This window comes from Gobius niger (genome assembly GCF_951799975.1).
Source record: "Gobius niger genome assembly, chromosome: 12".
NCBI lineage: Eukaryota > Metazoa > Chordata > Actinopteri > Gobiiformes > Gobiidae > Gobius > Gobius niger.
The window spans coordinates 12,694,897-12,708,738 of NC_136863.1; the positions used below are offsets into that span (position 1 = coordinate 12,694,897).

The 13,842-nt window shown below is 40.3% G+C and overlaps 1 protein-coding gene across 1 annotated transcript in view; it reads left to right on the plus strand.

Annotated features, from left to right (window-relative positions):
* The window catches only part of furinb (furin (paired basic amino acid cleaving enzyme) b), a 90,060-nt gene that overhangs the window by 41,872 nt on the left and 34,346 nt on the right, over window positions 1-13,842 (plus strand). The window contains exons 4-6 of the mRNA XM_079568511.1: window positions 7,837-7,932; window positions 10,065-10,193; window positions 10,486-10,562. Of these exons, the coding sequence (XP_079424637.1) occupies window positions 7,837-7,932; window positions 10,065-10,193; window positions 10,486-10,562 (302 nt within the window). The remainder of the gene's footprint in view (window positions 1-7,836; window positions 7,933-10,064; window positions 10,194-10,485; window positions 10,563-13,842) is intronic.

Here is a 13,842-nt window from a genome sequence, read left to right on the forward strand (position 1 = left end):
AAGGCCCTGTCTAGGTCATTGTTGAGCCAAAGACGCTACAGTCTTATAAAGTCCACAATGAAGAGCACAGTTTCATATCCCGGGAGCGTACAATGGCCTCGACGAGTAAGGATTGTGTGGATGAGCTGCTGGACTGGGATTTCTCCTATGTTTGTATCACAAAGCTTGTAGTTGTTGAGATTTGTAGCTGATGAGATCTCCATAACTGTTCATGGCACACTTTGTTTAAGTTATAAAATGTAGCTCAGATCGCCTAACTGTATTTCTGATCTCTTATAATTTCATGTAAAATGTACCTTACCATTTGATTATATTGCTGTTAACAGATGCTAGCTGGGTTGCAGTATTAATTTACAGTTAAAAACTCAGTATAGGCTTTTATTTGATCTCAGAAATCAAACTGTTAGTATTGTATCGGTGATTTTGAGTTTGTGTGGAAAGGGCACATCAGGCAACAAACATAAAGGTTAATAAGCTGTAGTCATTGTTGATTAAATGTCATAACCTTTTACATGCTGGGTATCATGAGAGCACTATTCTGTTGTTCACATGTGACTCTGAGGCAGTGGGAACGCTTTTGAGAGTGGGCGAAATGCTATACAGTCCACTCAACAGAAACGGGGTGAGATATTTTCTTGGAGAATTGCTTTTTACCGTTGCTTGGTAAACATTGTAAAAGCTCAAGGATAATAATATTCGAAAGGGAATTGATGCAGTGACGGTTTTCATAAGTGTTTTGTTGCTGAATGCTTTCTCATCCATTCACAACACCCTTTTGAGTCTCCATCTTGTGTAGCTCGTGCTGATTTGTTTGTATCCGCAGCACACACGGTTTACATACAGCAAAAGCAGAACTAATAATGTAGCCACTTCCCAACTCCAGGAAAAAGGATTGGCTCATCTGCTGTTTGCCGGAGCTGCGTGATGGAGCCCTGATATGGTGTGACAAGCAGTGCGGCCCCGGGACATCATTAGTGGGATAGGGTGACATTTACTGAAGCCAGTCATGTCAGGGGTCAGCTAAAATTGATGTTAACAAAGCCTGCGCAGCATATGGCTTCAGAGGGTTTTGTCCAGGGAGCTGGAGATGACCATAGTGCTCAAAATGGTAGATTATTAGTTCGGCCTTCGTACAAAATGAAGAGAGGAAATGGCCAGGATGGGCTGTGGCTGTTTTAGAGGCAATAACTTGAATTCTAGACTGATTCGCTGAAGTTTGGTCGCTTGCAGAAAGTAAAAAAGTTCAGACTGTACTTCCACGGGAACTCTGAGAAATAATTCAATCGTTAAGACATACAGTTCATTTTGTGTTTGGGTTGATTGGACTGGATTGGGTTGAGTTTAAGGCATTTAACCTGTATCTTCATTAGAGTTTCACATTGTTTCACCACCATTAAATCAGACAGTGTTTGTTGCAAAAATAATACAATGTCATGACCCTGAACAAGCTTTGCATTAAAAGTGTTGAAAGCATCTTATCATGTAGTAATTATATGTTGTTTTCCAAAAGGATTAAACATTGAAATATTTATTACCTTGTTAATGGAGATGGGTTTTACTGAATAAACAAGCCGACTTTGAATACACAGATCTGTATTGTGTACATGATTCCTCTGTGCCTTAAATTGAAGACACTGCTTATTTCTAAGTGAGTGGCAGGACAGGTTTGCTGAGGTAAAAAATAAAGGTTCAAATTAACAATACTCTTGATCCTCTCAAACCCTCACGCAATATCGTGCCCCCCCACAGACAGGCTGGTGTTTATTGCACAAAATCTTTAAAGGGGCTAGATCAGGAGTGCCCAAAGTGGGGCCCGTGGGCCAAATTTGGCCCGCCAAAACTATTTTGTTGGCCCGCCAGAGAGTGACCTACTTTTGCGCTGAGTGTGGTTAAAACTCTCTTCCATTCATTCTCAATGGTAAATATGGATGCAGTACACTTTTTGACCAAAAGCGTCAAATTGGGGGCGCTGTTTCACTCCTTTTGGAAACACTGTTGTGGTGTCTTGGTATTTATTAATCACAGAGTGTTGTAGCATCAACTCTCAGTTTTCCAACTTTAATTGCAAAGGTTGTTAACATCGACAACAGTATATGTTAAAAATTGACTTGTTTTGTTCTACTAAAACTAGGCTTTTGCCATAGTTACCATTTGTTTTAATATAGCATGATAGTTGCATAGATAGAATCAAATGCAATTGTAATTTGCATTTATATGTGTTTCGTGCTTGACATTGCCGTGTTTGGCCTGCGACTCACAGGCACTTTTTCATTTTGACCCTCGGAGACAAAAAGTTTGGGCACCCCTGGGCTAGATGCAAGTTAGCCATGTTATGCTCACTACTGCCACCTCAGGTCATACGTGTAACTGCACTTTCTATATTAAGCGCGTGCATGACGGCAATTCGGACCCGAATTAACACCTTTTTGAGTGACAGTGCAGGATTTTTGAGGCAGTTGTGGTGAACAGGTCTGGGCTCATACTACACCTTAGGCTTTTGTTGGAACATTTAGGGAGAGGAAATTAGATAATTCTACAATTTTTAAACTCAGTATAGTCCCTTTAAATGAAGGAGGACACGCTTGTCTGTCTTCTAATGTCTAACTCCAGGCAGCACTGGAAGAACATGTTTATTGAGTCTTTTTCTTGTGCAACTGGTTGAGACTGTTCAGATAAGCTATTAAGTTAACAAAAAGGAACAGGTAATCTCAAGCTGATGTTTAAACTGAGCACTTTATTTAGTTTTCTCTTTATATATACATGCAGCCCTCAGAAAAAGACTGACCTATTGTATCTTATAAGCTATTTTTATTTAAGATATTTTTTTTATTTAAATGTGCACCTTATGGAGCTTTGTTATACAGTGTAGTGAGTTTCCAATAAAACTACATATTTGGCTTTGACTTAACCTTTCATTTCACAGCTCTCACTCTGCGGAAAAAATGTTGTGATATATATCGATATTCAACCTAAATTTATCGAGTTATGACTTTTGGTCCATATCGCTGAGCCCTACTTTAATACAATAATAAGGTTTGGTTATAATACTTTGAACATGCATGCATTGCATTTCGGGCATCATCTCCAGATATTTTGTTTTCTTTATGTGATTTCTATTACCAATTCTTTTCTGCAATGTTTTATGTTCCGTATCTCATACAACTTTGACGTTGAAAAGCTATGTCAATCCTTGACTAATGATTTTAACCAAATACTTGCCATTGACATGTTCTATAATCAGATTTCAGAGTTCTTGGTTCTTAGATGCAACATACCATCATCCCGTCTGAATAACCCTGCTGAGTAAAGATGACAGGTGCCGCTGCTTTACACATTATTCTATTGAGCAGTGTTTGTCATCTCCTCTCTGTACTGCGCACAGGCCTCTTCTTTTTCTATGGGAGAGCTGATCAATTTGATTTGGCTTGGCTGCTCTCCCTGATGTTGCCTTTTCAGCACACTGCACTGTGTTCGTGCTGAGGAGATCACAGTGTTTTCACCAAAATCCCCACAGTTTTCCAGTAAAATCCAAAGTCTGAATGTCCTGGAGATAGTGTGTGCCAAGTACGAACTCCAAAAAACAACTTTCTCTTATTCCTAAAGGGACCGTCTGTGTGGAAAAATTAGATGGTATATGTAGTATTTGGACAGCATCTTAACGTAACTAGTTCCCTTTGTCTAGATAATTCCGAACATCGTGAAATAGGTTGATCGGGTTTCGGTTTTGTCTTTATCATTTTGGCATAAAAGTTGTTTGATGCATTGATAATGTTGGCACGTAGAGCCTTTCTATTGACCTGAAGACATTCTACATAAGAGATTTGCATAATTTTGTTGCAACCATCTTTCTCCTCTAGTCACAGTTTACTATATGATTCTATTCGGTATCATTTGACACATGAAAGTACTGTTTGACCACTCTCGCAGACACAAGTCCGCATTACACACTGCAGCCTCAGACTCACAGGTGAAACCCTGCAGGCCTCAGTGGAGAAGATGGAACAAATAGGTTATTGCTGGAGTGGATTACACAGCCGGGCCCTGCGCATCGCTCCTTGTTGTCTTGTGATTGCTTCTTGCTTGTGTACCGTGTTTTCAATGCCCCCACTGTGCCACAGACCTCAGGCTGAGTCGATTTCTTTTGTTCTTGTTTATTATCACTGGTTTAAGAGAGATACACTTCAAACACCTGTACAGTTCTGTGAAAAACTGAGGTGAGAAAGGAGGAAAAGCCTACATCACAAACCGGTCACACGGGCTCCTACGGCCGGTCTATGTGAAAAATATTCGAGAAATGCACGGCGAGCGAGCGTGTGACATGTTTCATTTCTAGCCATAGACTGGCCGCAGACCCGTCAGATATCTCATACCTCCTTCATACATGTCACGTAAGTCGATCGTGAGTTGCCCGTTTGGTGAGAGTGCATCAATCGCACGAAAACTCCGATATATAAAGCTTCAGAGGTGCCTGTTGCCATTTGTACAAAGTTTTTGCAATATGCCAAGGGGAAGAAGGAAGGCAAGGAGAGAACAGGTGTCAGACAGGGAGGACAGAGAGGGCATGGAGCAGTGAGGAGGAAAGACAGAATGTAAGAGAATGAAGACCTCGACAGTGGCCAGCAGACCAGGAGAATACAACAGTATAGCAGATACTTTGAGCACTTACTCGCTGTAAGTGCTCAAAGTATGCTGAAATATATACCCCTCCAAATTGCTGGGTTATCTCTGACAAATGTACGGCGTTGGTACACACAACGGTAACGCTTTATAATAAGGGTACATAAATTAATGCTTGAATTCATCATAATTCATGCAGGAAGTCATTATGAATTCATGGGAGGTCATGACGATTCATGATGAAACACTCATGAATTCACACCGTTAATTCAGGCAATGAACTCATTAATGATAATGATTCATTCATCATGATCTTAATGATTTTTTTTGTTTGCGAAGAAACCAACCACGCCAAGGACCAAACTTTGCATGAACTTACAACTAAAAATGATCTCATGGTGAGTTCATCATGAGGTCACTATGAATGTGCCCCTTAAAATGAAGCGTTGCAGCTTTGACAACTTAAAAGAAAAAGATACAGAACCTGTTTTAGGAGAGCAATTACACACAGAATGTATTTATTCATTTATGATTACACAATAAAAAAATGTAACAGTGCTTTAGTAAATATTATGGCAGTATGTTTGCAGAGACTCTCAGTCACCCAAGAAGTATTCATTTAGTGAAGCTCTAAATCGTTGACAGGCCTGAGTTGGTTGATTTGAGGATGTTTTGCTTCTATTTTAGAGTGTTATTGGAGCCATGTCGAGTTTCGCTTGTTACATTTTCTGACACAAGCTAAGAAGCTTCTGCGAATAGAACGAAAAATCCTCAATTCAACAAACAGTCCAGTCGACGATTTAAAGCTTCAGGTGTTTAGGGCAGCAACAATTACCTCAACAGAAGTTGCAGTTTCAGCAATTGAATAATTACAATGTCACAAAGCCTGCAATTAATATTTTCTTGCACAACTGCTAATGTCATTTTTTTTTTTTTTGTTCGTCGTCTGAAGTTGTATGCAACTCAAAGGAGTACATGAATTCCTGCATGAATTCATGTACCCTTATTATAAAGCGTTACCCAGACAACGTACAGCAACAGTGGCCCGGCCTCGCTGAGACACATGGGAAAGTGCTGCAGTGCTCCTGAAGCCACACACACACAATGACACGCCCCCACAGCATGCGTAATTTCTTTGACTTTTTCACCCTGAGATTTCAAGGTTGGTTCACACAACGTACAGATTGTGTGCAGTTATTGCGACCTTTGTACGAAGTCCGCATGGAACCCAAGGTCAGTGCGTTTATTGCAGGTTGGCCTTAAAACTTATGTGCGTTGGTACGTGCGTCCAAGCAGCCTCCCTGTGACTGGCGTTCGACTTCAAAGTTGTACGTTGGGTGTGTGGTGATCTAACACCACACCTGCGTTCTCCACATACAGAAAATAAACGCAGCAAACGAAAAAAGAAGGTCGCACATCTAGTTGTGACCCAAGTGCTTTGGAAGAACAGTGAGCCCTTTCTAACTATTTTGAATGGATAGGTTCACATGACACAACATTCTTAAAAGCCCATAGCAGCCGTTACAAACAAGCAGACTCAGGTCCGGGTCAGGACCCAAATGCCAAACCTGAACCTTGGAACCGAGCTTTGGACCCAGTCGTGTGAAGTAGTAGTGCGCGCAAGTCAGGGTTTCCCCAACACAACTCAACCTGTAACACTGATTCTATTACAACCCGCCCTTCAACCATTTAAAAATGAAGTTCCAAGTGCCTGTCAATCAACCTCTCGGCACAGGCATCTTTTTATGGGGATCGTAAATAGGCATGCAATTAGCACGAATACTGCTGTTTCAAAAATTGTTTTCTTAAAACATTTAAAGCAGAGGAAGAATATTCACCTAACAGAACCTGTGTGATTGTTGAATGAGCTGAGAGCAAAGGATGAGCTTGGACTAAACCAGGGCTCAGTGTGCACTACCGAGCAAAAACGGCTGCACCGCCCTTTCTGAAGCCGCCTCAAGCGACAAGGAGGTGGTATCACAGGAAGGTCAGCATCCCGCTATGACGCTCAAAAACTAGAGCTACTCCGACCCATTGACCAGAACACAGCACTGCATTGGCAACATTGTGTCCGTTTCAACATAATTGGCATTAGGTGCTATTTAAGAGCCAAATATATCTTTATTGAATTAAAAGAAATAACAGCGTACAGTTAATTGCATTTTGAAAGCACCGCCGCAGTGGTCTCCTCTGTGGCCTCAGTGGAGTGTGCTGCCAGCCTAATGTAATAAAATGTTAGTTAGTGCTGGCTGCTGGGTCATTTTAAACTTTAAAGTCATTCTTTTCAGTGACGCAAACTTTTCAGCTATAGTCTATATTTATAAGATACCAAAGCTTACCAAAAAACAAATATGACTGAAATAATTTGCATAAAAATGACTTTTCAAAACAAGCTGGAGCACACTTTGATTTTACTTGGATAAAAAAAAAATGGCAGCAGGTGGAACTGTATTTTTCTTCTTTTTTTTACGGTAATAACTGGATTTGTTCAAAGAAAACCTCGCCCTCTTAAGTTTGTGCACCTTAAGTTGTCGAATATTCCCCTGATTACTAATTAACTCCAGCTCTCTATTTTCCATAATTAGACATTTTGTGATAAAGCAAAAATGATGTGGCTCTGAACAGCTCTCCATAATAAGTGATTTTGCCATTTTATTAAGACATCAGCCTGCACGTTCTGGGCAAGCACTTCTGGCAGATACATTCATGTAACAGCTTGACATGCTTGCAAATTCCTGTTAGTTACATTAAATTGTATAACTGTGTGGGAAATTGAACTCATGACACAGTGTTTCTGTATAGGTTCTGCAATTTTACCACTAAGCCTATATCTAATGCTAATTGCCTTAATATTACATCTTTGCATACCACATGCATCTTGTATTATATAAAATAATGGTAATGCACTACTTTTCTGGATTGATTTGACAGATTTCTTGTGATGCCAAAGTAGTTTGGATCTAAACTTTCAACACCTCTGAGTCTCTAACATCAAAGGCGGCTTATTCTCCTCCACATTACCCTTTTTGCGTCCCTGCCTAGACATAAATTATACTGGCTTCATATCTCGCCTAGTTATTACTTCCAACACAGCTGAGACCTTATTATACCTGATTTTTTTTTTTCACCTTCTGATACGAGAACAACTTTAATGACATTCTGGCGTGAGGAGCAGAGTGCAAATGCCATATCTCTCTATTTTTCGTCTGTTTGCCTTAGGTCTTGTGGGCGGAACAGCAGGTCGTGAAGATCCGGAAGAAGAGGGATGTTTTTGAAGACCCAACAGACCCCGATTTCTCCAAGCAGTGGTATCTGGTGTGTACTCGCCTTATTAGTGTTTAAATTTGTGCTGCCAATCCAAATGGTCCTTAAAGGGTTCACATCATCCCCAAGAAGTTTAGAAATTATAGGAACAAAGTTAAAACTTGTCCATACAATTTGAACATACCACACTTAATATAAGGAAATGTATAAGGGATGCACACTTGCTTTAAAAGGGCACTGCAATCACAATCCAAAATCAGTCGCTGAGCTTGAACTACTGGAAGGCCGCATTCGCTGTAATTAGGACTTGATTGGGGACGGATGCTGGGATTTTGGAAGCAAGAGACGGGTCTTTTGTGTTTTGGCAGACTCGTTTTAACCACAGAATCTGGCAGTCCTAAAGTGTGGAGCCCCTTCTGCCTTCTGATGTGATAATCATTTCAAGAACCAAAACAAAAAATGTAATCATAAACAACATTTAGGCCTACGTCTTTTAAATTGTTTTTTTGTAATTATGATGAATAAATCAAGATTACACTTGGGACTCAACGCAGCACTTATGCTAGGAGACTGTTGATTTGTTGATCTGATTTACACTTTTAAATAGGATGTAATTTGTGGCAGACTTTTCTTCAAAGCGACATCATGCATGTGTGCTAGACCATATTTCAGACAATTTATGGCTTCAGTGATATGTTGTTTTCATAAGCTCTATTCATTTATCCTCTCCGTCAGTTTGTTAATTAAGATGAATGGTATATTTCTCATCCTGGTGTATATATATATATACAGTATATACCCTGAATAGCGGTCTACATTAAAGGATCTGGTGTATAGTCACTCATCAATAACTCCATTAGTGTTATTTATTTTTAGAGTCTGTTTTAATAGGCCTGGAAGGCTTTTAAAGTCTGGCAAAGCCGCTTTCAGTCCTTTCACTTTGCAAGACAGTGTCAGCTAACAATGTGTTCATTATCCATTATCCCTTTGATCAGATACTTCTACACTACACATACACTGTATACCTGACTGAATGCAGAATGAAATGTCTGTATTCATGTCTAAACATCAAATCAGATGAGGCTATGCCCCCCTTCCTCCTTTTTGGGGCTTCAATTTGACAAAATCTTCTTCCTTAGGCTAGAACAAAGTCTGAAGTTTTTTAATCTCTCAGACGACATTTCGGCTTTTATATTGGCAATTATATTGGAATCTAAAGGAGCCTAACTTGTAACTATTCCTGTGCAAATCTTCTTCCTCAGCAACAGCTTGCATAAAATACAATCAGCCAAGGACAAATACAGCGCCTACACATCGATTTAAAATGGCAGATTTTACAGTTCACGACTCTTCACGGAATGCTAAGATCTAACATTGATCAATATCATGAGATATTGCTTAGGGACTGTACTATGGTCTAATAATATTATACAACGGATAGCCTACAACTGGCTTTTTTCTTAAAAAAAGAAAAAAAAAAGAAAAATAGATTAAGGTTGGCAGCTCCCATGGCTAAAATGAGTTTTACTTTCTCCTATTTCCACAATCCCTGCACCTGCCTGAAATAAAGTCCTTTATAGTTTTGGTGCTGCCTACAAAGCTCAGTGACTGAATACTGGTTCTTCTTGTGCTTGTGTAAACAGTTTTAGGTGACCCATGTTCACCTGTAGTGCCCTTTTGAAAACACTACAATCACACCTTTAAGGTCATAGTGGCATCAATACTGACACTCACCAGAACATGCCCACGTAACATGATATCAAAAACACATGAAAGACGTCCTATTTTCAACTCTCACCTCATCTCACCGGAGAGTTCTCAGGTCTGTTATTGCCTTTCTTCTCACAAGTCAGTTGTTTGCTGTTTTAAGAAAATGGGGGGGGGGGGGAGTCTTTGCCAACGCTGCAAGTTTTGAGCCTTTCTGTCTTCTGTAGTAAAATGTGCACCAAAAAAAAGTATTTCAGTCACAGCAAAGCATCAAAATAGGATGTTGACTGTTTAGAGTCCTCCTGATGTGTCTCTCACCAAATGTTGTGGTTATTTAATCCCGTACTGACTGTAGGTGCTTTTGATTTGGAAAAAAATACACTTTTTTTTTTGAGTGTGGGTAAAATGCCATGTCTGGAGAAATTGTCATTCACTGCGGATTGACAGCTCAACAAAGCTTTGTGTTTTATGTGCAGTCTGACCCAGCGCACCAGGACCTGAATACCAAAGAGGCCTGGGCTCAGGGCTACACTGGGAAAGGTGTGGTGGTGACTATCCTCGACGACGGCATCGAGAAAGATCACCCAGATCTAATCAGCAATTACGTAAGTCAAGGGTACAGTTTCATCTCTGTAGCTGGGGGTTATTTACAATGTTATGTTATAATTTGTTATCACTTTATTTTTATCCATGTAACAATATAGAACGAGCAAAAAGCCCAGATGCTTATTTCTTGCCTTCTTTGCCTGTTCACAAAACTGAACTAATCTCTAGCCAATCAAGGTGTTTTTTTTTTCCTTCCTTATTTCTAAAACTTTCCCTAAGCATTAAACAAAGATTATAACTTCTACCGAAAGATAATTGTGCTGTCATTGCTGCTTTCTATGTCACTTTCAGGACCCCGAGGCCAGTTATGATGTTAATGATGGAGACGCTGACCCTCAACCACGGTACACACAGCGAAATGAGAACAGGTAATTGGCCAATGAATGCTGCGCTCTGAAAATTGCCCATTTGCAGATAAGATCCTCGTGCATCTTCGCAATACGAGCGCGAAATGTATTATAATTGGTTTAAATGGAAGTCTCTGGCACTGGCAGTCTCTCCTCTGTGTGCTCGAGAAACACTCAAGTGGATTGTCGATGCTGAAGCGGAGTCAGTAACGTCTCAGTGTTGAAAGTGACTTCGGTTTTTGTCTTTAGAGTGTCTCGTATTGAACATATGGTTGAAGGAGATTTCATTCATATGGCAATACATTTCTTTCATCGCAATCTTTCGACTGTAGTTGATAAAGTATGTTGGGATTTTGATCTTTACTTTATTATGATAGTACCACTGAGATTCAGAATTATAGTTTCAGGGGAGTCCTGGCTCCAGAAGGGAAATTTCAGGATTTTTGACATAGGGCCTCATTTCCTAGTTATCCAGAGTGTTGTTGATTTCTGGAGATTTTCATACTGTTCTTATATTTAAAGAGTTTAGTGGTGCTAGGCTAGTGCTAGGCTAGCGCATGTCTGTGTCTGGTAACTAGTAGCCTGCATTAAAAACAGTCTGACCCAAGCACAGTGCACCTGAGTCAAATCACTGATAACACCAGACTACCATTATAAATGTCTGTGTTGACTGAATGATCTTTGAAATATAACCATGTTGCATTTAAAAGAACTTATATTTGAGCAGCATCAGCTCCCTTGTAAGCTACGCAGCGGTGGAGTGATCTGCTAAGTTACCGGATCTACAGTAGTCTGTTTACCTGCGGCCGGCATTAAAAAAAATTATATCTCCAGAAATCAACAACACTCTGGATAAGTAAGAAATTAGGTCCTATGTCAAAAATCCTGAAATTTCCCTTTAATGGTAACCAGAGCATCCAGGAGAAGCTTGTGCAGACACAGGGAGACAATACAGTCACCACACAGAAAGGCCTCAATCGGTTCAGAAATTAAACCGTTGTTGTGTTGTTGTTTGCTGTCTCACTTTTCGCTAATTTTTTTTTCGCTAATTTTTTTTTCATCAAAATTTGTAAACAATTTAGAAAATCCCTTCTGTAATTGGGTCAAAGGATTAGACCACAATTTGCCTGTACTATACTGTACTTGTTTACGTGCCTTTGGTGGTTTATTTCTCGAGGGCCGAGCCTGCCTTTGTTTGTCTCTGCAGTCCTAAGCTCTCACCCCCCTTTGTCCGATCCCTGCAGTAGCACACGAGAAGCCTCTGAAATGCACAGTAGGATTTCACTCAAATCTATCTTCTTTTCTGGGACGCCTGCCAAGCTCTTTTGTACTTTTTAGCTTGTTTGTTATTCTTGTTTATTTTGGCTTCAAAGCGACATATCCTCGTGGAATTGGTTAGGAGGGGCAGGGAAGCGAAAGGAGCTTAACAAATTTTCTTGCGAGAATGGATTTGCGTCTGGATTTCAACATGGACATTGTTAATCCAAGTCAGGACTCTGGAGCGGACGATTTCCTCTCTGTCCCCATGAGCTACAATGCATCCATCTCTATCATTTATTAATAATGAGGGAGGTCTGCATTGCCGGTTACGCTTTTGATACAAGCCTTGTTTTGTGTCCTGGTGGGGAAGTGGGGTAGTGGGGCAGAACTGTCGGAGTAAGGAAGAGCCCACTTCGTCCTTCTGAGCACTGGGCTGGATTACGGCTGCCCCTCTTTGTATGAAATGCTATCGCAGCAAAAGTACCATTACCCCGATGACAAGAGCACTGTCTAGCACATGGAGTGTTTACATGCGGAGGGAAAATCCAATTATTGCCCTGAATGTTTTAAATTGCATAAAAAGGTCTTACTCATTAAGAGCTGCGATTGATTTACAGTAACACGCCTGGTTATGTGGTCAGGCGGCGGAGCACTTTCCTAATTATGCACCAGGCAAACAGCAAATGTAAACCATTATTCAGTTAATTTCTCAGTTTAAAATAATAAGGGTTTTTTGGTTTGCTGCACCTCAGTTTCTCCTTTAAGTGCTCCTGGACATAATTTACCACTTAAGAAATATTTCGATAAATCTCCTCTATATTTTACGTAATAATAAATGTGACTAATTAACTTAATTTAGAAAAGTATTAGGCCTGTGTTATTATTTTGGGCTTTTACTCTCCCACAGTTACAAAAACAATGTTGTTATTATAGTAACTACACTTAGCTCCATATGACTTACATGACAAGAATCCAACTGAGTAACTTTTGCCATAAACTAGAGGCCATAAACGCTGCTGCAGATGTCGTAGCATGTTGCGTTTTTTTTTTTACTCATCAGTTGTCCGTGAGGGTAAATGCTACGCTGACAGAAAAGACAAACTTGGCTGTAAATACTGTTAAAGGGGTGCTAGCCCGCAGTTAGCTTTGCCCGTTAGCCTGTTAGCTTCTTCTTTGTGATTCCATTAGTGTGTATTGCGCCTCCGGGTCGGAGCAAAGAAAGCTGCAAGGGGGGGAGATGAAAGAATCATCCCATCAACACTTGTATTACCCCCAGAGGGACTACAAAAAGGATTTGTTAAGGCAAAAAACAAGTTACATAGTACTGCTTTAATAATAATAATAATAATAAATTTTATTTGTAACGCACTTTTCATTCAGAGAATCTCAGAGTGCAACAAGACAACACACACATTAAAAACATCAACAATTATAAGCTTTCATAAAAAGGAAAGTTTTCAATTTAGCTTTAAAAAAGTCCAGGTTTTTTGTTTCCCTCAACTCCACGGGGAGGCTGTTCCAAAGCCTTGGTGCAGCAGAACAAAAGGCTCTGTCCCCCATGGTTTGGCGTTTAGTTGAAGGAACATGGAGGTGGAGGCTACTGGATGACCTGAGGGTGCGGTGATATGAGTTCTTGCAGGTATTGTGGAGCATGACCAGTGATGCATTTATGGGTGAGTAGCAGGATTTTGTAAGCTTGTAAGCTTTGCTTTAAGATGTATAGGAGCCATGACAGGCATTATTGGGCCAAACTTATGTTATAATTCTCAGTTTCTTTGTTTATTTTGTTCGGCTTTGACAATATACTTGTTAGGGTTTGCTAAATTGGACCCAAGAACAGACACAGCAAAACCAAAGCGTGGTTCGAAAATAATTTAATAACAAAAAGCGTCCCAGTGGCTAGGCTTGGTCCTGGGGGTGGCTCCGGAGCAGGCTCGGGTACGTAACATGGACGGAACAATCCCACGATGAGTGGAGGTGAGTCAGAGGTCTTTCTATTGCACTGATGAGAAAATGGAGACAGGTGTGCCTGCTCGGAGTC